At 34.9% G+C, this 27,038-nt stretch overlaps 1 protein-coding gene across 1 annotated transcript in view; it reads right to left on the bottom strand.

Annotated features, from left to right (window-relative positions):
- Positions 1-27,038, bottom strand: part of LOC118743562 (obscurin) — a 434,461-nt gene that overhangs the window by 12,099 nt on the left and 395,324 nt on the right. The window contains exons 28-29 of the mRNA XM_036476326.1: positions 15,620-15,921; positions 15,367-15,551 (exon numbers count right to left, since the gene is read on the bottom strand). Of these exons, the coding sequence (XP_036332219.1) occupies positions 15,367-15,551; positions 15,620-15,921 (487 nt within the window). The remainder of the gene's footprint in view (positions 1-15,366; positions 15,552-15,619; positions 15,922-27,038) is intronic.

Genomic DNA, 27,038 nt, shown 5'->3' with positions numbered 1-27,038 from the left:
GTTATTGTTGCCGGTGTAGTCGTTATTGTTGGTGTAGGGGTTTGCGTTCGTGTGGGCTAAATTCCGCGGATATTTAGTCCTCACAAACTTTAAGTTGCTAAAACTACTGGTCAGTTTCGTTTGAAGGAAAACGGGTTCTGGAAATATATTAGACGGTTCACATATTTTCAAGATCCGTAACCATTTGCTGTGTGCAAGTTTAAGAACGCTACCTTGTTAATGATTACCTCTTGGAGTTAATTCTGGAATCACTGATTGCAATACGGGACAAACTGTTTGCTTCTATAATAAAATTAAATTAAATGGAGTTTATACATACATACATATGTATATGATTTGCAAATAATAACGTACCACTATTCTTGGAAGTTCCACAGTGGGGTGCCGGTTTTGCATATTCTTTTTTAAATTTGTAAGCGATGTTTTATAAGAGATGCTCTTTTTACAAATATTGCATTTTGCATGTATATCATTTGCTGGCTCAAAGAACAGCCACATTTCGCTTCGTTTTTTACTAATATTGGATGCCATTTTATATGCGTACGTTTCATTTCCAAAATCTCGAAGATTTAAAACGTCATAAACTTGCCCAACAAAAAATTCACAGCTACATTCAAATAAGATGAAAATTCACAATAGTCACAAAACGAACCTTGAGGTAGAAAATTCACCACCAGCAAAAAATTCACCAACAAAGAATTCACAGCCAGAATGCATAAAAGCAAAAAATCACCAATCACTATTTCCGTTGACTAGCAGTAGCTGTTGCTATAAGTGATTTTTAATTCACAGTGAAAAAATCACCGATAGTGAAATATCGCTCATCACTACCCTGCAGTACGGGGGAGCTACAGGACTTATTGCAGTGTATATCAGCGATTACTTTTACAAGACAATGTCCTAGGCGGTAGTCACCATCGGCTCTCTCTGCACTACCGGGAGTTACTAAAGTAGTCACTTGGCTGATTTATGGGCGCTCTCTGTCGTAGTTTTTCGCTATTCTGCTTCCGACTGGTTCGACTCTGCACTACGGGCTAATAGAGTAACTACTTACCTAGGAGGCGGTGCAGTAGTGGTTCAAATGTAGCGATTGACTCCAGCAGTACTGGAGGGTATAGAGCTAATTATGTGCTACACAAGGATACTTGCTACATTTTAGCCTTGCTGATTTTGTTAACATTTTCTTAGACTGAATAAAGTTCGGGGAAGTGCCGTCGTTTGATGCTGATTTTGTTAACATTATCTTAGACTGAATGAAGTTCGGGGAAGTCGTTTCATGCTGCTGATGAAGTGTTCTAATTGGCCCATTACATACGATAGTTGTATTCATCTAAACTAGCGATGGGCAGAGAGAGCTTTTACTCTGCGTGCGTCTATACAAAATGCATAGAAAGCTTAAAAGAGCTTTGCCTGCCGGCAAGGCGATGTTCATCACCGATCTAAACCGATAACTTTATCAAGCAGATATTCTTATAAATTTAAGAACTAGAGCTGGAAAACTATCGATGGCAACGACCACTCTGTTACTCGATCGCCACATACTCTCCTTTCGTTTACACTTGCGACAATAATCGTGTTTTTCTGGTGATCGAGCTCTGTATCAAAAGTTAGTAATTTTTAGTAATGCTTATTTTATTTAGTACTTGAATTTAAACATTATATTTAATTAAAAAGTAATGAGAATTGCATTGGGGCTGAGAATGTCGGATGTATCCTCTTGACTTTCATCTTCATTTGAAGAATCTAGCATAATGGCGAGAACGTTGTTTTAACAGCGCTTACAAGCCAAACTAGATGTGTCAGGTTTTCTAAAGCTTTTTAAAACGAGTTCTTCAATCTCATGCCTTTGACTCTTTCAGAATTTGGGGAACCTGTAACGTCATCAGCGTTTTTCGATTTTAGTTTTTGTAGTTCATTTTGAATACTTTCTTTGCGACTGGTTTGAAAAATTTGTGCTTGCAGCGAGCTAAATAGGTGGATATGGAAAATAAATTATTATTATTAAATTATTATTTACCAGGAATAAAAATTTTAAACAAAATTATGTTTTCAAAGTCATGGCTGCCAGCCGAATCGAATCAGAATATTGTTGTTTTTTTAAAGTACCCCGTTTTTAATAAGCCTTTGAATTATTGGAATCACGGATGATGGGGTCTCAGATAGTTACGTAATTCTTACCTAATTAAAGATCAGATCTATAGCTTTTAATTGTTTGAGCATAGATTCTGTTTATAGCCAGACGTTGACCATTTCTGCTGGAAATTCCTATTCGAGGAGCTTAATCTTTGACTTTAAATAGCAAAGAAGGGAGACGTAGGGGGACAGTTGTACCACAGAGGCTTTTAGCGAAGGATCCAATGTACATATTTCCCTATGAAAAAATTATTGCCCGAAAATTAAACAAAATTACTGTTTTTAACATTTTTCATAAAAATAAATTCATCAAAGAGGCCCATTTGAAATGATTGAAACGAATATATGTAACATCAAAAGCAAATCACGACAATTTGGTTTAAAATTACAGTGCATACTTTCTTCTTTATATCTAGTAGTTTTTTTAAGATTGGTCCAAAAAAGTCATAATCAAGAAAGGAAGCAATTCAGGTATTTAAAGAAGAGAATCAAAAAAATATATGTTATTAAAAGGACTATGTTCTCTTTCACGTACGCCAAAGGTCAAGTAGAAGTGGGAACTTGTATGACTGCCCATTGCTAACTAGTTCGGTTATATAGCTTAAGAAATAATCAGCCTCATTGCGTAAGTCGTAAATTAGGCATTGCCCGCTGTCATTCTGAAATAAGTAAACGAAGGAAATCGTCGAAAACTATACAGTGCTGCCAAGTCGAGTGGAAATTTTAGGCAATGACGTAAAATTTTCGATACGATTCGACTCTCGAAAAACGACTTGTATTCGACACGACTCTCGCAATGAGGGTAAAGAAATTTTAATCAAAGTTGAGAACTATGACATTCAACCAGTTTTGTTACACAAATACTCCCACGACCACAGGCAAAAAATGTTGGCTACAATTTGTCATTTTTTGCCAGATATACGTTTTATCGTGCACTTGCACATCATTCGCATTCGCAAAAGCTCCGCATTGATTATTGCGAATGCGAAAGCGAATGCGAATGTTAAAATTAATGCGGAAGCTCCGCAGTTGTGAATGCGAATGCGAATATTCGCAACAACCCTGCTACATATTACTAACACGAGAATAAAGAAAGTTTAGAAATGAACTCAGTAAATGTAGTGATGCGCTGAATTGCCGGTACCGTATACTCGGTACCCAACACTTCGGGAAGATTTCGGAACCCAATACTTTCTTTTCGGTACCCAATACCGATTCTATACATAATTGCAGCTTTTTAACATAATTTTCAATAGAATATTTGTCAAAAAAGCTGCGTCGACTTTATTACGAGTATGAACCCGAACTGCGGTAAAATCTAAGATCTACCAACCCATGTTTGTAAGTCTTAATATTTACTAGTTAACTCTAAGATTTAGCAATATATATCAGTGGCGGATACAAGGGGCGATGGGGGCGATCGCCCCTAGGGCTGAGAAAAATAAAATTTAAGGTAAAATAAATTACCTCTAACGAGAAATTTGAAAACAAGTTCTTTTGTTCATTTAATCTTCAATCATAATGTCTTTATTAGGTTTTCACAAGATTATTTATAACCAAGGTTGTCAAATCTGAGGTAATGCTTGAAAAAGCTTATTTTGCATACATCTGGCAATTTTGTTTGTTTTTGCTTACGTGCTTATTTTGCGTACGTGACAACATTTAATACATTTTCGGAGGAAAAGACGACAGAAATGCGTGAAACAAGGTGAATTAACACATATGTTTTTATACTTCTGCTACCACCTTGTAGGAATTCTAATTATTCAACAATTTAAAATGACAAGAGAAGGTCATTTTCGATTGATAATTTAAAAAAGCATGTTTTCTTATACTATACGAGGTTATTGAATACAAAATTTAAAAAGTTAAACAAAACTTCATTGAGTTAGCATATTTAAGAGCATATTTTGGTAAGTTGTCGAGCTTTTCATAGCGCTTATTTTCCATTTTATCTGACATATTTTTGCCAGGCCTGTTTATGATGTATACAAAATCATGTAAATATTTTCGCCAGCGCACAAAGGAGTATTTGCATAGAAAAACCGGTCATAATTATTTGCAGTGTTTTTCTGCTAAGTAATGAAAGAAAAGACGGAACTTGATCATAATTAGGCATTTGTATGAAAAAAAAATGCTAATTACATTTATCTTAGGTTCATTTTCGTGACATATTTATCCATCGAATACCATATGTCCACCCTACTTCAGAAAAATTCAAAAACGACATTCATATTTCTATGGCATATTTTGATTGGCGAGTTCGGATATGCCCTCCCAAGGCGTATTTAACAGGTGATAGCAGCACCCTTTTATTTTTCTTCGCCTCACGGCTTCATATGTCAAATGGCTGCTGTTGATTGGTTGGAGCAGTTGATCGTTTATTGTTTTCTGTTCTCTTTCACATCCTTCGTATGAAATTTTTGACAGTCCTCGCCGCAAAAGCAAAAACAAAATACATGTATATTTTGTTATTGGCGTACCGATACCACCTTATTGAATATGCCTTGTCCCCTCCGTTTTTTAAAATAGGCTCTCATTTACGAACAATTGCGAATTGTGTAGAATTTTCTCAGTTTAAATTAAATAAATAACTTAAAAATATAAAAAAAAAGAATGCGGAAAATTGTGCTAGACCCATACGTTCTCGCCGAAGTTGAGTAGAAAGTCCAGTTTGGTAGCCATTCTGACGATCTTACAAGGGCACTAAAATTTATTATTGTCCAGTTTCATAAACCTTCTAATGATCTTCCGAGGGCACTGCAATTTGAGGACATATAATTCAGTAAATCTCGGTACTTAGCTCCGTCGAAAGCATTTGAGTATCGAGCGCAATTTTCGCATTCGTTGTCTTATACTTTTAAGTTATTTTTACTGATGAAGAAAATAGAAGGAAGAAACTAGCGGTGCATCCTGTTTTTCGACCGGATCTTTGACAAATAATATTCGATCAGACTAACAGATTTTTAATTATGCCATCATCGAATCTCCCTATGAGTAGCCGTTAAACATTTCTGCTTGGAATCCCCTTTGAAGGATCTTTAACTTCGACTTTAAATAGCGCAGAAAGCAGACGTAGGCGGACAGTTTTATAACAGAGGTTTGTAGCCAAGGATCCAAAATATATCCCTATACAAGAATATTGCCTGACAAGGCTCGACAAGCAAACAAAATGATATTTGTATGTCTACCAGTTTTATTTTAAGATTGGTTCATAGAAAACATAATAACGAAAAAACCAAATGCAGATATTGGAAGCGCAAAAAAAAATTACAAAAAGAGCTATGTTCTATTTGACGTAGTCAAAAATCCTTCCAACGGATAGATCGGTTATATAGCTTGAGAAATAATATGTTTAAAGAGAATATCAAACTTGATAAATCTGAATTTTTACTGGTTTTATTATACAAATACTCCTGTGTGCAACGTGAAGTGCTTGGTAACTGCGACGAATATTCTTTTCCATTGATTTACAAAGCCAGAATGCAGTGCCACACTTCAAGATAGTAACGCTACTTCAGAAACAACTTTTTCAACACTTCGCCGGTTAAAAACATGGCTGCGTAGTACCACGCTGACAGAAAACTTTTGGGTATGAAGTTTTATAGCTCATTCAATTTCAGTATAAAAAGTGAACGTTTGAAGTTCCTAAAAATTCGCGCTAATTTTTGTGAATTCGCATTCGCAACCGCGGAACTTAACACTCGCATTCGCTTTCGCATTCGCAATAATCAATGCGGAGCTTTTGCGAATGCGAATATTGTGCAAGTGAACTGATGAAATGTATATGTGGCAAACAAAATAAAAATTTTAGCTAATATCTTTGGCCTGTGGAGATGCTACGTTAAAATTGTCCCCCTAAATCCCCCCTCTTTTGTAAAGTTAAAGATCCTAAATAGGTATTTCCAGCGGAAATGTTCAACGTCTAGCTATAACGAGAATCGACAATTTGCGCGGTAAATGATAACCTTTCATTAGGTAAGAATTATGTAACTATCGAACATTAAAAAACTGGATGCATCGCCAGTTTTTTTCTACATAAGTGTAATCATTTTTTTTTTCATAAAACGGCTTATTATGATAAGTTCCGTGATTTCTTTTATTACACTGTAGGTAAATTTTAAGGTTTTGAAATATCACAGCTAAACGGCCAAATACGTAAACTTAATTTTGGCCTCTAGATTACGATGGCGTCTTCAGAAAATCCGCATCACGTCAAAATTTTGAGATATTTAGGGGGGAAGTTTTAGAGTTCTGAAAATGAGTTTTTCGTCATTTAAACCACTGTGCTCAGGTTTTGAATTTTTTTCTGGGCAAAGGTTTTGATAACTGATCTTACTTAACTGGGATCTTTTAAATTCAATGGCGTCCTCCGTTTTTCCAGATTGGCTCTAGTTTTCGAGATAACGGTGCTTGAAAATCTGCTTAAATTTTAGGTTTTTTGTTAATAATTACCTCAGTCTTAAGGGTATTTTACTAAAATTTTGCACGTGACTGTATTTTGATATTACCTTTGCTATTTCTGAAAAAACATGGAAATCGGTTCACTATAACATATAGCTCCGATAAAACTGATTGTTCAGATATGTGGTTTTGCGTTACAACTCATACTCATAATAGTAGTTTATACACTGCTTGGACCTGGGTTCTTTTCAATCCCACTCTGGCATATTTTTGCAGTTTCTGTTGTACGAATGGCTTTTTAATACCTCTTTTGTACTGTGAAAGCTGTTGTTCGTTAAAGTCAAAGTGACTGAGAAATGCTTTCAAATAGGCGGCGGTCTATACCGCGCGATTACTGTCATATTAATTGATAAAACATCGAAAATTTTGCGAAAAACTTTTATTCATCATATCATTGTCTTCGGAAACTCCTAAAGATGAAAAAAATTAAAAAGCTTTGCAATAAATTAAACAAGTTTTGTTTCGTTTGTGGTAAATTCGTTTTGATATTCTTGATTATTGATTCGTTTGGTATGTATAGTTTGCCTCACCTTAATCGCTGAGTGTATGAAATAGGTAAAAGTTTCTGTATGTTTGGAAGGTACCACGCCTAAGTATAACCAACCTTGGAAAGTCTGCAGCAGATTTCCAAAAAAAAAATTTCCAGAACTTTTTTAGTTTTTGTCCGCCGAACAAACAAACTTAACATTTGTATATCGATGGCTGAGTGGAAGATCTACCTATCTCGGCAGCCAGCATTACCACTTGATGATGGATCTGATTACATCCCGACTGAAAACAATTTACCGTCTTTCATATCCCAAGAACACCTAAACAGCATGGTGCGTAAATTAAATCTCTCCCATAACAACGCAATGATTTTGGCATAAGAACTGAAAAGCGTGAATGTTTTAGCACCAGGAGTAAAAGTACCGGCCTACAAACATAGACAAGATCCGTTTATGCCATATTTCAAGTTATCGGAAGATAGCACTCAGGCTTATTGCATTGATGTTGCAGGTTTGATGAATGAAATGGGAATTACTGACTATAAACCCGAACAATGGCGTATCTTTATCGACGCACCAAAGCGAAGTTTGAAAGCAGTCTTGCTCTATCGCGATAGTAGCAAGAAACCCGTTCCCATCTTATATGCGGTTGGAATAAAGGAATCATACGAAACAATGCAATTAATCTTAGATTGCATCAAGTACGAAGAGCACAGATGACGCGTGAACTGTGATTTTAAAGTTCTCTCACTACTATCAGGCATGCAAACGGGCTACACTAAATACGGTTGTTTGTTCTGTCATTGGGATAGTAGAGCCAAATTCAATCACTATACCAAATGTGATTGGCCAAAAAGAAAGGCACAATCGATTGGTCAATTCAATATTGTTGACGAGCCCTTGATGGCGCTTAATAAAATCATGCTTCACGATTTACATATCAAACTTGGTGTTGTTAAGAATTACATCAAACAGTTGGTTAGAGACAACGAAAGTGCATTCCTATATTTGAAAAATAATGCCTTTCCGTTGAAAAAATCCGTGAAGGTAGTTTTTTGATTGTATATGAGTGAAAATCTCTCAAGTGGTTGTAAACCGAATAAAGTGATTTGTGCGAAAATATCTTGACCGTCCAATTTTGGGTGGCCCATTTGAGAGATTTTCGCTCATATATTTTATTATATCTCGCTCTTGCTTTAAGAACCCTATAATTTTTATTTCAGGTGTGCTTAATGGGCCGGACATCAGAAGATTAATGAAGGATCAATGCTCTTGGAAATTCTTGATGGCACAGCAGCCGTTGCATGGGATGCAGTTCGGGCTTTAATTAAACACGTTCTGTGTAAAATCGTTCACCAGAATATGCCATTTTTATTGCGAACTTGATGGAATCTTTTGACGCCTTTGATGTGCACATGTCGATTAAAAACCACATGCTACACAGTCACTTTGACTTTTAGGAGCAACAGCTTTCAACAGAAACCGACGAGGTAGGAGAGAGATTTCACCAATCCATTATGTGTTTTGAGAACCGATTCGCTGGAAAACGATTGAATTCAATGTTGGCGGACTTTTGCTGGTCGATCGCAGGAGGCAAAGGATATTAAAAAAATCATTCGAGCAATAGAAAAGGAAGGAAAATATGCCAACACGGGATTGAAGAGAATCCAAATTTAGGTCCAAATATTATATAAACCAATATTATAAAAAAAATATTATAAAAAAAAATATTACGAAATAAAATATGAGTTGTAATGGAGCTATAGAATGAAAAGGGCGTAACTCACCTCGTCGCTGAAATACAAAGAGACGTAACTAACTAAAAATCCAAAATTCACGGTTTGATAGATTGTGATGCATTTCATCGAATCATAAGTCCACGTATCGTTTTATGCAATAACAAGATTTTAGTTAGTTGTGGCTTTTTTGCATTTCGGCCACAATGTGAAATGCGCTCTATCCATACTATCCCTACAGTACGGGGGAGCGACTACAGGACTGATGAATCGGTGGCTTCCTTTTACAAGGCAATGTCCTAGGCGGTAGTCACCATCGGCCCCTTCTGCACTACCGGGAGTTACTAAAGAAGTCACTTGTGTGGTTTATGGGCGCCCTCTGTCGTAGTTTTTCGTTATTCTGCTTCCGACTGGTTCGACTCTGCACTACCATGTGCACTACCACGGGTTAATAGAGTAGCTGCTTACCTAGGAGTCGGTGAAGTAGCGGTTCAAAAGTAGCGATTGACTCCAGAAGTACTGGAGGGATATTAATGTATGTTGAAAATTTGTTTACATTTGCCTCAAAATATCAAAGCATATTGAGCACATGGAATGAAAAAACAAAACGGATTTGATATGGTACTGACAGCGGTGAGTAAGTAATTGTGACTGCCTGCAATTAGGAAAAGTCGATCTCAACTAATAAAAAAACTAATTAGAAGCTATTCATTACAGGTGAACCATTTCAAAAAGTTAAATTATTATAAAAAATGGGATTCCTTTTTTTTGTTTTTAACAAAATAACAAGATTTTAAACTAATTCGGCTTTCACGACTTTCAAACAGAATTTTCTTCGAAATTTTCATTCCCAGAAAATCACATTTTATTTGCCATATCCACCTATTTACAACCTCGCTATAAGCACACATTTTCAACCCAGTCACAGAAGAAAGGACTAAAAATTAATTACAAAAACTAAAATCGAAAATCGCTGATGAAGTTAGAACCAAAAGACAACCAAACAACCAAAACAATGAGAAACAACCAAAAGAATGAGAATGAAGAATTCTATGGAAAATAACGGTGTTTAAACAACGATCTTTTCATGGTGCTAGATTGTGAAGACGACATTTGCAGCGCCGATGCAATTCTGAGAAAGGAGTTATTGGAGAGATTTTACAATTTTGTCAAGTTTCAAGTTTTTCAAGTTATTCGTCTTGAGCGAGTAGTTATTTAGCGGCGCAGGTTTGATTTACGATACTTTAAGAAACAGGCTTTAACCCAATTCCAATTTTTAAAGTCAAGTAAGAAATTAAAAAAAAACACATTATTTAAAATGACTACCTTTTCCTTTTTTTATTTACCTAAATTACCTCATTTACCCACCTAAATTTTTTCTTTTAAATACTTGACATCCGCATTTGCATTCGTATCCGCGGATGTTAGCTCTTAAAGATCCGCATCCGCATTCGCATCCGCGGATGTCTAAAATTCCACATCCGCAACATCCCTATTCTAAAGTACTCATATCTTTATATCGAACTTGCACCTTATTATACTGAAATTAAGCTGGCTATAAAAAAGCATGCCCAAAACTTTTCTAAAAAATCTGATTAAAAAATTTAAAATTATGAAAGCAAATTTTTGAAACTGGTTGAATTTTCGCGAATTTCGCATTTATTGGCAAATTTTACTTGCAAAATTACTTGATTTGTTTATGAACTACGAATGAGCCGTAAAATTTGATAATGTGAAAATGCTTTATAATATACTTTTTCTGTTCAAAATCTTCAAATCGCTAAAATTAAAACCCGGAAAATTACGCTGTTTGAAAAAAAATCATGTTCCTTTTTTCTTTGTGTAGTCAATTTAACCTTATTTGATAAGTAGACCCAAGCCAATGTTTAAAACAGTTCTACAATTTTATTTATGTGGTTTCCTTTATGAGGCATTCGTTTCTGTCCATATGTACACATATGCATATAAGATGCAAACGCAATTAAAATTTTTTTAAGGTAATATTGAAGTAATTCTTAAAGTTAGTATCAGACATATGCATATATTTATGCTTATGCGTTTCAATTGATCTAATTTGCTACAAAACATAGCACTCGCACCTCAAAGGGTTAAATTGTTTGTTTACAGTTTTTTGACATCATAACTAGCTACATGAGAGTTCGAGCTAGTTGTCACTTTTACCTTATTAAATATGCCTTGGATGGCAGATACGAAATTGTGTTTTTTGATTGGCGATATGCACATATCTACATACACATGTGGGATGAAAAGCTAGGGTTTTGGTGTAGGGGTTTGAAGATTATAATTTGAATTTTTCCACCAAAAATTTTCTGAACGACATGCAGGTGAGATTCTAATAATAGCACTGGTTTACAGCAAAAATGATCTATGTATGCCACTATCCAATTCCTATGTAGAATTGCTCAGTGATTTCGAAAATCGAGTTAGTTTTTTTTCAATGGATACGTTTTCGAGATATTTGATTTACCGTTATTCAGCTTAAATCAAAAATTGGTTCCTTTTAATCACGTATATCTTACGAACCAATTTAAAAGTCTTAATATAAAATACGGCAAATAAAAGCCAAAATCCAATGGGCAAAAAAAAGAGAAATAAAGCCTATGGGCGTTATTTCCTCTTTCAAGGGTAAATAGCGCCAACCCATAAAAAGCAATAAAGCCATCGAGCTTTATTTCCTTTGAGAAAGGGCAATACTGGTCGCGGGCTTTATTTCCCAAAGAAAAGGAAATAACGCCGGCTTAATTCATTTCATAAAAAAGAAAATAAAGCCCGTAAGTAGTATTTTCTCTGGCTTTATTTTACTGAAATATTCCCATTATGTATACAGGCATACATTTGCATAAAACAGAACGTATTTTAAACGAATTGCTCTCTATATTTTCATACAGTGTAGTTCTGCTTTAAATTCCCTTCTGCAGAATATTCATAAAATCGAACGGTATTTTTGCCAATAACTGATAAGCGAATTATTGGAAATTAAAGGTAAATTGTTATTGTTTTTTAGCCTTTAATGCGATGTGCATATTTGTTGTCAGCATCTTAGGTTTTTCAGTGGTGGCGCAAAAACGCGGACCGCCGCGGTTTATATACTTACATTATTTCAATGCTTTATATGAATGTATGATGAGAAGTTGCGGTGGTTTGTGTACCCACGCCGCAGAAATACTGTGGTGATGTGGGTGACGCACGGGTTGTATTAGCTGAGAAGGCGACTGAAAATTTTCGCAAACAACAAAAATGAGTAAAGGAAAGAAAAACATAAAGCAGCCGTGGTCGAGTAGTTTGTGTGACATCAAGGCACACACCGCCAATCGGAGGAGAAGCTCGGCCTAGATCTGTCAAACTATCGACGATACTATCGATAGTCTGGTCACCTGAAATAACTATCGATAGTTTTAGCACTATCGCCACTATCGTTTCATTGATACGTATTCTCTTCCCTAGCGCTTTTGACATTTGCACGTATGGGTTTAAAGAGAACAAAACTTGGCAGCATTATTTCATGAACGAACGAATAAAGATCATACAGGACGGTGTGCGAGAAAACAGCATTTTTTTTTGCAGTGCCGTAATTTTTTCGCCGCCATGTGAATGAAACGAAATGAAACCATGCGTGTGAATGAAACAACCGATTAAAAAATGACGTTATCAACTATTCTTTTTTTTTCTCAAATGCAATTACAAATACAAGGTTGCCGTGCTGGGTGATCTGTTTAGTTGGTTCATGGCATTATTTCTAAAAGCGCCATTTTTTATTTTAAGCATGGAAACAGCAGAGGTTACATTGCCGTGTCTGACCTGGTAATGCAGTATATTTCAAAAGACTGTCAAATTGAGAAGTTTCAGGAAGCAGTTGCATGAGCAGTGGCACCTTGCATGTAAAGTGTCTTTCGAAAGACATTTTTTTATTTCCGAAAGGCGAATTGCAGGGAAAATTTCTGAAATCGCTTTTTGACTGTTTACACGGCGAATGAATTTCTAGCAATATTTCTCGATACTAAAATGCAACCGTGGGCCGCTAAAATAAACAAATTTATAAAAGCAAGCACACGAAAAAAAATTGATTTAGAAAAACATATGAAATGGGTCGATAGTATCGATAGTCACCCTTAAGCCTATCGTAAAACATCGATGGACTTGACTATCGATAGTTTGACAGCTCTAGCTCGGCCAATCATTCTAAACTTTGCACATATTGCTTTGCAGAGCACAGTAGGCGTACTAATCTTAATGGAAATACAAGCATTTTGTGTCCAATTTGCCGTCAAATTATTCGACAATCGACGAGAGTATTCATTTTACTTTTTCATGTTCCTTGTTTTTTTTTTGTTGAATCTTTAAATTATTTAATTTTCATACACATGTACATACATACATACATACATATGTATGTATGAAATATATGCATTGAAATTTGTTAATTTCAATTTCTTCGTATAATAAGGGGAAACAAATATTTAGTTCAATGTTATCATGTTAGTTAGTTTTTTTTAGAACAGGGGGTTTTGGATGTGCATATTCTAAAATTGGGACAAGAGCCACAATAAAGATGAAATAACGCCCGCGGGCCCACCGGAAAAGGAAATAAGTCCGCATATACATCACTTTCCGATAGGACTTACAGTTTCTGACAACTTAATTTATCATTCCAGCTTTTTTATTTTTTAATGATAAAATTAAAAAAAATCAAACTGTAACCGAAGAAAAATTAAACAAATAACAGGTTCTGTGCCAAATTTTTGTATTTGCCTGTTCTGTTACAAAAAATAAATCAAGTTACTGATGAAGAAAATGGATGGATATATACGAAATAACGAGTGGTCAAATAAAAACGCCCAAGATTATTTGTATGAAAATTAGCACGAAAGAATGCGCCGCGCACACCTAAGTAACACGCTTTTCTGCTCATATTTCATACAAAAAATTTTTGCGCATTTTCATTTGACCACTCAATATTTCGTATTTATCCATCGATTTTCTTCATCAGTAACTTTATTTTTTTTGTAACAGAACAGGCTTTAGTACAAATGCAAAAATTTGGCACATAACTGTTTTTTTTTTAAATTTTTCTTCTGTTAAAGTTTGATTTTTTTTTCATTTTTGCATTAAAAAATAAAAAAAAGCTTAAATGATTAATTAATTTATCAGAAACTATAAACCCTATCGGGAAGTGGTGTATATAAGGTGTAAGGAGAATTTCATTGGCTTTCATTTGCCGTATTTTATATTAAGATTTTTAAATTGATTCGTAAGATATACGTGATCAAAAGGAATCAATTTTTGCTTTCAGCTGAATAACGGTAAATTACAAATATCTCGAAAACGTATCCATAGAAAAAAAAATTAACCCGAATGTCGGAATCACCGAGCAATTCTACATAGAGATTGGATAGTGGCGTCTGGAGAACAAAAACCAAATTAGAATTTGTGATCCAGTGTAAACTGTGGAATAATGAAGCTATCCTTGCCTCAAAAGAGATTTATTTTCGTACTACATAGTAGTTTATTTAAAATGTTAAAGTTGGTTTATTGGTTTAAAGTATATTTAAAAAGGCTTTATAAAAATAAAAATTGGTCATGAAATATATTTAAATTTAATCAAATAAAAATGCAAGGATTTGGTCTAAAGGGATGAAAATCTATAAATCAATGATTTCACCGTATCACAAATTTTAATTTTTGTTCTGCCACTATTTGGAATAGCTCGCTGATTCCGAAAGTCGAGTAAATTTTCTTTTCCTATGGACAAGTTTTAGAGATATTTGCAATTTATCTTTATTTAGCTAAGAAATTGGTTCCACTTTAGAAAGTGTACTGAAATTAAAAATAAGTTTTTTTTCGCTTGTAGCAAAATAGCATTGCTTTCTGAACATACGCTATGACCTGAAAACATAGTTGACGTCAAGTTGACGTAGAAAACATCGTAATAACCCAGATACACCAGCACCTAAAACGAGAAGATGCTACAAGAAGAACCATGGCAAGAAGGCGAAAGAGAAGATGTTATAAGGACCATGGCAAAAAAGTTAAAAGCGCAGAAAAGTAGGTGAACATGACACGACGGGACGGTGAAGGTTTTTCTATTAATACATAACTGGTGTGAGTAGATGCTAATTGTAGACAGAGAGCATCGCAACTGCAACGGACTTAAAGCGCAAACACTCAACGATGTAGCGTAGACGTAGGTTGACGCAGACACGATCTACCTTATGGGATTCGCTTATTAACGAAAACTCACCACCGCATGGCGGTGACGTTGCCGTTGCTTCTTTCTCTCTCAATCACCAGTAAATTTGATATGCTGCTACGTACGTCGTTGACTAACTGCGCTTTTAGAGCTTAGCGCTAAACCCCCTCCTCCCTTCGAATAACTTTACGATAGTACCGGGGCGTTTGGTATTTGGACGGTAGGAGGTTTAGTTCGGGTTAAAGTCTCACACTGACGCGGTTTGGCTTTCAATGCTCCCCCCTCGTAAATAAAGTGCTTATGTACTAAGTAATTTGATAAATTGTTATCTAGTTACCAGATATGTTACAGGATATCGCGGTGATGCTAACACTGATGGTCTCCAAGACAATCTTAAGGTACTGTCAGTCATTCGTGATATGGTTGGCCTTTCCGTAAGTGGTGTGGGAACGCCTGTCTTTTTGAACTTGTTCAAATCATTATATTGCTCTGATAATGGTCTTCTGTTATGGTCGTCAATAGCTATAATTACGAAAAATGATAAAAGTTCAGTTCATAAAAACTATTCAGATATAAAATTTAGTACTTACTATCATAAAAAAGATGAGCATGACACGTGTCATCTCCATATGGATTAAATATATGGCACGAATAGCGCCCAACATCAGTATCGTCAGCATCTTTAATAGTTAGTCGCAGTAAGCCATTGGGTTCATGGTCCATAGATATTTTCCCACTAGGGAAAAGTTTTTGGTCATTCTTAAACCATTCCGCTTCAGGTTCAGGACTACCTGTGGCACACGCTGTAAATTTTGCAGTCATACCAGGATAAATTTCACAATCTCCAATTTTCTTTAGGAATGTTGGTGGTTCAGATCGAACGTATTTTTTCCTGTAATAATATTTATAATCAAATAAATATGTTTAGGCATATGTACTAAAGATAATGTCTAAAATAAAATAATTTGGCATTTATGTACATACATATCGTCGCTTGGCGCGCAATACCACGTATACAAAAGAGCAAGAAAACTGATTTTTTTGAAAAGTACTGGATTGTTTATAAACTGAACATACTATTAGACTTTGGTATCATCAATATTGTGGAGGCAATATATTAAATAAAGGATTTTAAAAAGCTGAAAAAATCGCTGTTTTTCATGAACGTGGTATTGCTGATGCGATATTTTTCAGATAGCACGTAATCCAGTTTATTTGCAATTAGATAGTTAATTTTCCAAATTATCTTAAAAATGTATTTTAAAATTATTAAATATTAGGCATTAAGTATGTAAAAGTTAGGTTTCATACGGCAAATTATGGTAAAAACTGTAACAATCTTTAGATAAAATTTGTTTTAGTTCTTGTAAATGTTGATTTTTTTTTTAATTTTTTTAACGAGATAGAAAAAGCTTTTTTAAATTTCTTTTGGAGGGATTTTTTTTTCGGTCGGCGCAGTAATGGGATGAAGTCCTTTTTGAGGTCCAGTTTGTACCGAATTGTACCGTTAGGCAAGTAATGAAGTATCCCCTGATCTTCGGCCGGGTCATATAGACTCATTTATAAAGGACTTCTGATCACTATAATCATTAAAGAATGAATGATCAATTATTTTAACCTTATATGAAAATGGTTATCTACGCGCCCCTTACGTCGCCGGGGCATATTGGCTTGGCAAATAAATTTCTTGATTTTTCAATATCCTTTAAATTGCTGAATGAAGCAAGTCTTAGCAAAGCATTGGAAAGAACAGTATTCCTGTTTTGGTATGTGCACCCGTCCGTGTAAATTACTACTCTGGTTTGGGGTCCTCACATAGTATTGACGTAATGTAACCAACATAAAAGTTTGTGAAAGATGATGATTTCAGATCACCCTCGGTCTCATCAAACCAGTAGCCAGATTATAATTGTGAAGTTGTGAACTGCAAGTTTGGTTTTGTAGTAAGCAGTACTAGCATTTAATTTTGGGCATAATTTTAGAGCTTGTAAATCAGCTGTTATCAAATGAATTTTGCCAACGTTTTGTCATTTGAGGTGATTTTTTTAAAAAAAATCTTTAAAAAACTATTTTTATTCATAAAAAACTCCATCTTTGTAGGTATTTTCAAATCGGTCCAGCTCACTTAAATCTTAATATTTTTTCGAAATATTTTGGTGGGCGTCTTAAAATATAATAGATTTTATAATTCCAATGGAAAAACAGTACCGATTTTTTTTGTATGGGGAGTGATGCAGTCTAATGTATATATAACATACCATTATATTCATCAAATTGGTAAAATTTTTGTTTTTATGGTCCCCGTTTGAAACAAATGGTGATAACAGCATTCCACGAGAATGCGGCGAAGTTTTGTTGCCACCCATTAGAATATTTATATAAAAAAAATATTTTTGTTAAACCGCGTGTCAACTCCACGAAGATATACTGCTGACTAAAGACAGTGAAGTCAACTATACTTGATGTTGCTATCACAGTTTTGCCAATGTTCTTATTCGCGGTATTGCAGTTTACGGTTTTTGTTGTTGTCCGAATAGCAACATTTTTGCCTAAATAAATGAGATTGAGTAACATAGACATAGTTTGAGCAAATCTCAATTTTTGCCTTTTCGAGATATACGAGGTATTGCATTTGGCGTATACGTAGGGCTGCCAGATATCTCTGTTGCCAAACCGGGACACTTTAGGGAGGGTCTCTCGTTCCCTTCGTGAAGTTTTGCAGCCCATTAAATTTTAGTTGAATTTTGGTATTGGTATTTACTGAAAGTTTCTTCCATACAAACTATGTTCGATAATTCTTTTTATATGGAAGACACTGTCAGCAAAAAAAATAAATGCTAAAAATCAACGAAATTTGCTGGCAACTTCAGACTTGCACTTTATTAATTGGCTCAAAAGCTACATTGTCAAAATTTTTCTAAAAGATCTGATTAGAAATTGTGATCTGATGAAAAAGCCTCCGAGCCAATAATTTTGTACGGCACTGTACTTATAAGTACTCTAGGTTTCATTAAAGAAAAAAGTTTAAGTACAAGATAACATTAAAATAACAGTCATATTTCTTCTTCTTACTTCTGTATTTTCCTTAATATAATTGTAAAACTCTGTGCACGTCATTTTGAACGTATTTAGGTACATATACTAATCATCAACTATTGCTTGTGCAAAGTTCAACTATCTCGAAATGTAACTATTTCACAAATTAAACCGGTGCACTGAGAGAAAGAAGTTTGGAATTAAAAAAGCCTGCTAAATTAAAAAATACGCATATGAAAAGAGCACCAACCCAACTCGTACTACATTTAAGTATACAAATTTTAGTTTTTAGTATAGAAATATTCATTTCAAATACGCCCATATTAAAAGGAAGCGATTTGCAATTACCGATTGCTTTTTCATAATTAAGTTAAAAAAATATTTCAATTTATTGCTGGTTGTAATGGGAATTGAACCCTGACCCTCTGGAAATTAGCAAATTGTGGCAAGCATCTTCGCGCACTCAGCTACAGCCAGACATGTAAATGTGCATTTAAATGTTGCGTTTGAATCAACACCACGCGTGCGTGTTATGAAAGTATTATTTTTAATTATGAACATTTTTAAACGATAATCAAATAGAAAATATTCATGTTTACTATGCGTTATTTCTCTCATTGAATTCATAAAATTTTTCTGAATATTACAACGCCTTTTTTCTCTTAGTGTAGTGATTTTTGAACTTTTATTCAAATTTGTGCAATCAAATCAAAAACCGGGACACTAAAACGAAACCCGGGACATTTTAAGGCTGGACCGGGACACCGGGACAAATAGTCTAAAACCGGGACATGTCCGGGAAAACCGGGACGTCTGGCAGCCCCACGTATACGAGATATTGCGCGCCAAGCGACGATATCGTCGTTTAAAGTACAAAGCCGCGTATCAACAAAATGCAAAACCCCGTATCAAGATAATGCAAAACCGCGTATGTGAGATTGCATAAATTATTTTATAGAGAGTAAAAACACTCATATTTCAAAATGGTTATCTTTTTCACTCGAATTGGCTTCCGTGCGTTTGCATTTGATTTCATTGAGCGAAACGTCAAATCAAAATGTCACGCAGAACAAAAATTGGGTTAGCTTCATACGCACGCCGTTTAATTTCGGTTGGCCCCATACAAGTTGAATGTGCATGAAAAATTTTTCGCAATAAATTGGCGGCCTGCGTGAATATCAGGTTAGCCACTTTTAGGTTTAAGTCACTCTTTTCAGGTTAAGTCACTTTTTATAAGCTTTTATTTAACTTGGTCAAGATAATTTTGTCAAAGCTGCACTAAAATGAATAAAATAAAATAAGTTAGGGTCTCGTTAAAGTTACTAAAAGCCATTTAGTGAAAGGAGTTATTCAAACTCTAATAAAAATTACTAACAATTTGTACTAATTTACTTCGTTTTTAAAAAAGCTTGTCGGCGAATTCAGCGTACATGCATAATTGGTTAGGTATGTATGTATGTATTTATATGTATGTATGCAGATATTTAAATGCCGGTTTGCTATTCGCTCGACAAGCTTTTTTAAAAACGAAGTAAATTAGTACAAATTGTTAGTAATTTTCATTAGAGTTTGAATAACTCCTTTCACTAAATGGCTTTAAGTAACTTTAACGAGACCCTAACTTATTTTATTTTATTCATTCATTTAGTGCAGTTTTGACAAAATTGTCTTGCTAAAAAATCTTTTGTTTCACTACTTTATTTTATTCCTTTGATTAAACATGTTAAATAAAAGATTATTTTTAAACAAATATTTTTTTTACATTACTTAGTTTTTTACATACTAAAGGTTTTGAGGTGATTACTGTTGAGTAATACTCCTAGTTATAAATACATACATACATATCGTCGTTTAAAGTGTAGTATTACACTAAATATCGACCGCACACAGCTAAGCCATTATGACCCAAATAAACTCTAATGAACTCAGCGGGAGTTCATCGTCATATATATATCTGTTTACATTTGTCATCATTATTACTCAAGCCGTCGCATTGACCAACTCACGCGACTAATCGACAGTGTCGGTTTGTCAACAGTCGCAATAACTATGAAGAAATATGCTGACTTTGTAAATCATTCAGACACTAGTTATAGGTGATTTTGAAGAAATTGTGAAAATAGCTGATCTCGCCTTATTATAGGTTTTTATTTAATTTTTAGCGCCGAGCGGATTGTGCGATTAATCAATTAATATGAGTTATAATAAATTTAATAATTGCGCAGTCCTATTGCAAAATGTGTTGAAACAAATATGTTTAAAAAGCATGCGTATTTTTAAAGAAAATTGTTTGTGCAGCACTATTATATACATAAGTGATTTGTGTTATTTATTATTACCCTCTGAAGGTATTATATTCGTTTTTGGTTTTAAAAACTATATTATAACGAGATCTCATTTTTAAAATAAAATATTTGTTAAATCGATTTTATGAATAAAAAAAATTGGCGATTTTTTTCAGAAATTGCGCTTTTTTTTAAACAATCTGGACACCCTGGCATCGGGTAGCATTTAGGTTGAAAATAAAATTAGGTTGTATCCCGATAATTCGGAAATGATTCTTTTGTTAATATAAATAAATATGTAAATATAAAATACTAGTAAGGTTAATTCGCATAGTGAAGACCAGTAAATTAGGGATTCAAAATTATACCATCGTAATCCTTGTTTAATTCTCTATAAAAAACATGGTTAAAAAAATGAGGATTTTTCAAGAACTATTTTTAAAATATTATTATTTATGACGAGATGGTTTATTTTGTGAGAATGAACAATTTTTTTATTTTATTTTCGAAAACTTATGATGAGATATATTTAGTAAGGTGTTAAACATAGGGTCTTTGCAAACTGTAAAATCTTATTGTGGATTCCGATAGAACACCTATCCAGAAATAATATTTATATGGCAAGATTTTTCTATAAGGCGACAAAACCCTAGAAATGGGCGGTGCAATTGCAGGACTAAGTTAGAAAAACGCGGATTTTATTGCGGATTTCGGCAGAATATCGCTTCGCTAAAAACATTTGTTCCACAACTTTTTCAATCCGAGAATATTCTAGAAATAGGCGTGGCTATATTAAAACGAAAGGTAATAAATTTAGACTTTATTGTGAATTTCGCCAGAATATCTATATGGATGGAAAAAGTTGGTGAATAAATGTTGATAGCGAAGCGATTTTTGCCGAAATCCGCAATAAAATCCGCGTTTTGCTAACTTTAGTCCTGCAATTGCCACGCCCATTTCTAGGGATTTGTCGCCTTACAGAAAAATTTTGCCGTACAAATATCATTTCTGGATAGGTATTCTAACGGAATCCGCAATAAAATTTTACTGTTTGCAAAAACCCGATGTTTAACACCTTACTAAGTAGATCTCATCATAAGTTTTCGAAAATAAATTACAAAAAATTGTTGATTCCCACAAAATAAACCATCTCGCCATAAAGACAAATATTTTAAAAGTAGTTCTTGAAAAACCCCCATTTTTTAAAGAAGGATTACGATGGTATAATTTTGAATCCCTAATTTACTGGTCTTCACTATGCAAATCAGCTTCAAAAAGTTCAGCTGTTAAAAGCTAAGTTAGCTTTAGGACAATCTTGACCATCTTTTATATAAAACTATTAAGCCCGTTTCTATAGCTTTAAAACGACGTTAAGATACTTCTCTACGATGAGTAGAACCCGAGATACAACGGTTTGAATAAGTACATGATTAGTCAGAATCACGAAAAGATGCAAACTTTGACAGATCATATCTCCGAAAAAAAAATATAAAAAAATTTCCTCGAATACGTGTTGGCTTATTTCATGTATAGAGCCTATAAAAAAAAATTTAAGCGAATAGGAGCTATGACATAATTTTTTTTTTTACGAAATCCATCCGACTTAAAAGAGAATGGCTTTTTGCCTGGATAAGCTTATAGGATCCAGTTTTCCAATTTTCATGCAATTTCGAATATAAATAGCTTTGGGAAATCACCATACCAAGGGGCGAATTCGTCACTAGGCAAGTTTTATTTGCGACAGTCAGAAACAACGGATACAATCAAAATATAACAATTACATATATATAATATCTACAGTATATTTTGCTTTGCTGCCTTTATACTTAAGTGCACATTTAAGATACCTACCCCAAAATGCGCATCAGCAGCATTATTTTTAACATTTATAAGGAAACTGCTCCGATAGATGCATTCAACATATGTATGTGCAAATTAGCGATAAAATTTGAACCTATTATCAATTATCAAAGAAAGTATTAGGTTTACCTGCACTGTCTCTACACTTACCCTAATTTTACAAGCTTTTATTTATTTTGCTCATCTCGCAGAACAACAAAAACGGCTATCATTTTATATAGTTATATAGATAATTAGATACCATTCGGAAAAAATTTCACTTGCAGTAATTTCTACGTGGCAAGTGCTTCTCCAATATTCGGTTTCATAGGGATTCGGATACCTTCCTCATTGAAGTATTAAAGAAAATTCGCTTAAGTGCTTTTTTCGTTTAGGCGCCCAAGTTTTCCGTGCAAAGGATGGGCAGCTAAGCAAAATATACTGTATACTAATATATATTTTGAAGGCCGTTTTTTTAAATAGTGGTCGCAAAGCTCAAGAACGTCTTAACCCATTTTTTTCAAACTTCAGACACCTGCCGCACATGTCCCAAGGATGGTTTAAGGCTAAAAAAATCTATATGTAAAGGGGCGTGGCACTTCCAATACAAACCGAATGTTTTCATACTCCATATCTCTGGAACTTGGTATGGAGATATATGAAATCAATCGCATACTCGTAGAGAAAAATTGGAGCCATTGTAAAAGGGGGCATGGCACCTCCCATACAAACCGAATGGTTCATACTGCATATCTCTGGAAGTGTTCATGGTAGGGTTCTGGGACTTGGTATGGAGATATTCGAAATCAATTGCATACTCTTGGAGAAAACTTGGAACTATTGGAAAAGGGGGCGTGGCACCTCCCATAAAAACCAAATTTTTCATACTACGTGACTCTGGAAGTGTTCATGGTAGAGTTCTGGAACTTGGTATGGAGATATACGAAATCAATCGCATACTCTTAGAGAAAAATGGGAGCTATTGGAAAAGGGAGCGTGGCATCTACAATACAAACCAAATATTTCATACTGCGTATCTCTGGAAGTGTTCATGGTAGAGTTCTGGAGCTTGGTATGGAGATATAAGAAATCAATCGCATATTCTTGGAGAAAAATTGGAGCTATTGGAAAAGGGGGCGTGGCACCTCCCATACAAACCCAATGCTTCATACTGCATATCTCTGGAAGTGTTCGTGGTAGAGTTCTGGAACTTGGTATGGAGATATAAGAAATGAATCGCATACTCTTGGAGAAAAGTTGGAGCTATTTGAAAAGGGGGCATCGCACCTCCCACATGAAGAAGACGAATTTTTCATACTGCATATCTCTGGAAATGTCCATGGTAGAGTATTGGAACTTAGTATGGAGATATATGAAATCAATCGCATACTCATGAAGAAAATTGGGAGCTATTGGAAAAGGAGACGTGGCACCTCCCATACAAACCGAATTTTTATACTCCATATCTCTGAAAGTATTCAGAGTACAGTACCGGAACTTCGTATAGAGATATGTATGCATATAAAATCAAGCCCATACTCATAGGGAAAATTGGGGCTATTTGAAAGGGGGGCGAGAGGCCTACAAACGTACCGAATTTTAGCTATCTTTGAATATATTTATAACTCTTCTGTAGGTGTGTTTGTGAGCGAAATCCTCCTAAATGGTTGTACGGATTTTAACGAAATTTTTTATGAGTTTAAGTGGGTCTCTGGATTGTTTAGTTTCACAATTTAATTCGCCAGTTGGCGCAGTAGTTGAGTTATTACTAAAAATCGTATTTATGATCCGATTTAGCTAATATTTTAAATATGTATTGGTAATGGTAGGGGCAATACTATTGCAAAAACGTGCTGCCAAGTGGCGCTGGAGTCGAGTTATTACTAAAAATAGCTAAGTGAGAAAAGGTACCGTGAAGGTCAGGCTAAATCGAACTGTTTCACCATTGAGTATATCGAACTCACCTGTGTCACGATTGGCCCAATGGATGTGATTTTCCAATATTATTATGCGTTCAAGCTTTTAAGGTACTTCTTCTGAAATAAGTATATGTATATTGCATTTCTGTACAACAATGATTCGCACCCATTTTGAAATTGCCACCAACTATACTGTAAAGCTTCTAGGACATTCACTATAGAACCGGGTCATTGTTGCCGCCACGGAATAAAGAGGAAAAAATTCCGTGTTGGTGAAAATGTTGGACCAAAAAGTTTCAATAAAAAAATAAAAATTTTGGGCGGGACGAAGTTCGCCGGGTCTGCTAGTATTTATATATACCCGGTACCCGGTCTACCCGGGTACCCGGGCTACCCGGGTAATTCAATACCCGGGTAGGGCTTCACCCGCTACCCGGGTACCCGGGTAGCTCATTACCCGGGTGAAATCATCAGCCCTAGTAGATATTTTCCAGACTTGGTAGATTTTTTCAAAGTAAATGGTAGGTATTTTTGTTCGTCAGTGATAAATCTCTTTTGCATGCAAACAACTCGCGAATTTAACACGGCGATGTTATAGGTATTGGAATTTGGTCCCCGCTGCATTACCTTTTCTATAGTTCAGAACCAGTCCTAAATTCGACATACGGGATCTAGTTCGCTTTGCACCCCATTTTCTATAGTTCAGAACCAGTTGTAAACGAAAAAAGCAGCAAGATGTTTTCTTTTTGGGTTACCATGGTAGCAATTTTTAATTATTTGCAGAGAAATGTATTTTCAATGTGAAATCAAATTTGTTTTAATGAATGTAAATTAAATTTTGCATTTGAAAACACATTTACATGCCTTTGGCTGCAGCTGAATTTGCAGAGGTGCTGACTGTTATTGGTTATATTCCAGAAGGGCCAAAAATGTTAAGATGTTAACACAAATTTTAGTTTTGTATTACCAAACTATAAAAAAGCATCTGTGACGTGCAGACTGAAAGCGTATTTGAACGAAAAACCCGCCAAAATCTAAACAAGCGATCCCTTTTTCAGTAGTTTCGAAATAGTTCAAAATTCGCCAGATGAGATCTAGTTCGTTCTGCATCCCTTTTTCTATAGTTTTCAACCAGTTCTAAATTCATCATTTTAGATATAGATTTCCAAAATTGTTTTTTTAAAGTACCACATATCGCTGCTTTTTAACTGGTGGCGATGTATTTACTATCGGACTGGTTCATTTTTGGCGATAAAGATCCAGTACGGAACTACAAATTTGGTTCACCAGTTCGGGGTTTCCCTACAGGGTGAATTGGATACACTAACACATTATCACTTTTAGCTCACGCTTGTTTGTGGTAGTGCCCACCTCTGCTCTTGATTCACCACCCACTAGAAATAGCGCAGTTCAAACTTTGTAAAAACCCCCTCTAACCCTTCCACAGACAATTTTAAAATGGGGTAAAATTAGCATTTGGCAGAGCAAATGTTAACTCGCGTTACGCCATCCACAGTATTTTAGTGCATAACACCTTTTCGAGTTGGCGGCCTTCGGCTAGGCTGACCACAATATTTTTGCGCAGAGCACATTTAGCGTAGCGATCCACAGTATTTTTGCGCAGAACTCACTCCGAAATTCACAAAAAAGTACATATATATTTTAAACCGAATTTAATAATTTATAAGTGACTGAAAATGAGAAAATTAAGTTTTTAAAACAGATTACACCCTTAACTACAAGTGTGTGTATCAGGTCAACCATCTTGTTTGGATCGGTCACCCATTTGAACACAATAGCCCGAAATCATTGGGCAAACAATTCCACCGTGCCCAAAGTATTTATCAATGGGCGCGTTTCTAAGACGTAGCTGTTGTTAAACTGTTGAGTGTTTGTCTTCGAAACGCACAGTTGAGTAGTTCCGCTCAGCTCAACAGTTGGCAACTTTTCGCCATTTATTCAAGCGGAAAATGTTTACGCTACCTGAACTTAACGTGTTGGACTTAGCCTAAACAGCTGATCGTAAAGACTTATGCCGCTTGTATTAAATTTAACCCCGCTTTGTTAGGTGCCAGTTGCAAACAAATTTATTATATTTTATATTACTGATGTTATAAAGTAACTAAAATATTTTATACTAATACCACGTTTCTAAATATATGTTTTTAAGATGTTTGCTATATATTTATACACTGTTTAATTCATTATAATATTGGACGATTTTTTCAATACGGCGGCAGCTCAGCGTTGAACTCTAAATACTATCGGCGTAACTATCTTTATTTATTGCAATTTCATTTGTTTACATTTATTTGGCAGCATATCTACGGTGACCATCCGTCCTTTATTTTAAAGGACAGTCCTTTATTTTAACCCCCTGTCCTTTATAATTTTTTTCAAAATAAAGGACGCCTTTTGTCCTCTATTTCTTAAACTGTCCTTTAAATCAGCTCGCATTTTTCAGAGGTAAACTTTTAAACACAGAATATGAAACATAAAAATATCCCTTATAAAATATAATAAAAACCTTCGCCAGTTTGGTTCGCACCCCACTTAAGGGTTTGTACTTAATCGGTAATCTTTGTACAATCTATAAGCACAGAGAAAGTTGTGCCCAGGAAATTTGCAGGTTCCAGTACAAATTAGTACTGACTATTTCTTACTATACAAACCTAATAACACCCGCAAGGCGAGTTAATACAAGGTGGTGTTACTGGCGAATTTTGATTTTCGCCGCGGTACTTCTTAATGTCAAAATGATTTGTTTGTTGTAATATGAATTCGCCTTGTTTACAACAAACACATACTTTTTACCAAGGCGAATTTATAAAAGGTGGAGTTACTGGCGAGTTTAGATTACAACAACAACCACCACATGTATTTTGTATTGCGGGTGTTATGTCAAATCTCTATTCGCCCCAAAGTTTGCA

This window comes from Rhagoletis pomonella, unplaced genomic scaffold (assembly GCF_013731165.1).
Source record: "Rhagoletis pomonella isolate Grant_MI unplaced genomic scaffold, Rhpom_1.0 Rhpom_scaffold_00007, whole genome shotgun sequence".
Taxonomy (NCBI): Eukaryota; Metazoa; Arthropoda; class Insecta; order Diptera; family Tephritidae; genus Rhagoletis; species Rhagoletis pomonella.
The sequence above is the reverse complement of the archived record's forward strand: the minus strand, read 5'-3'. Positions and strand labels throughout refer to the sequence as shown.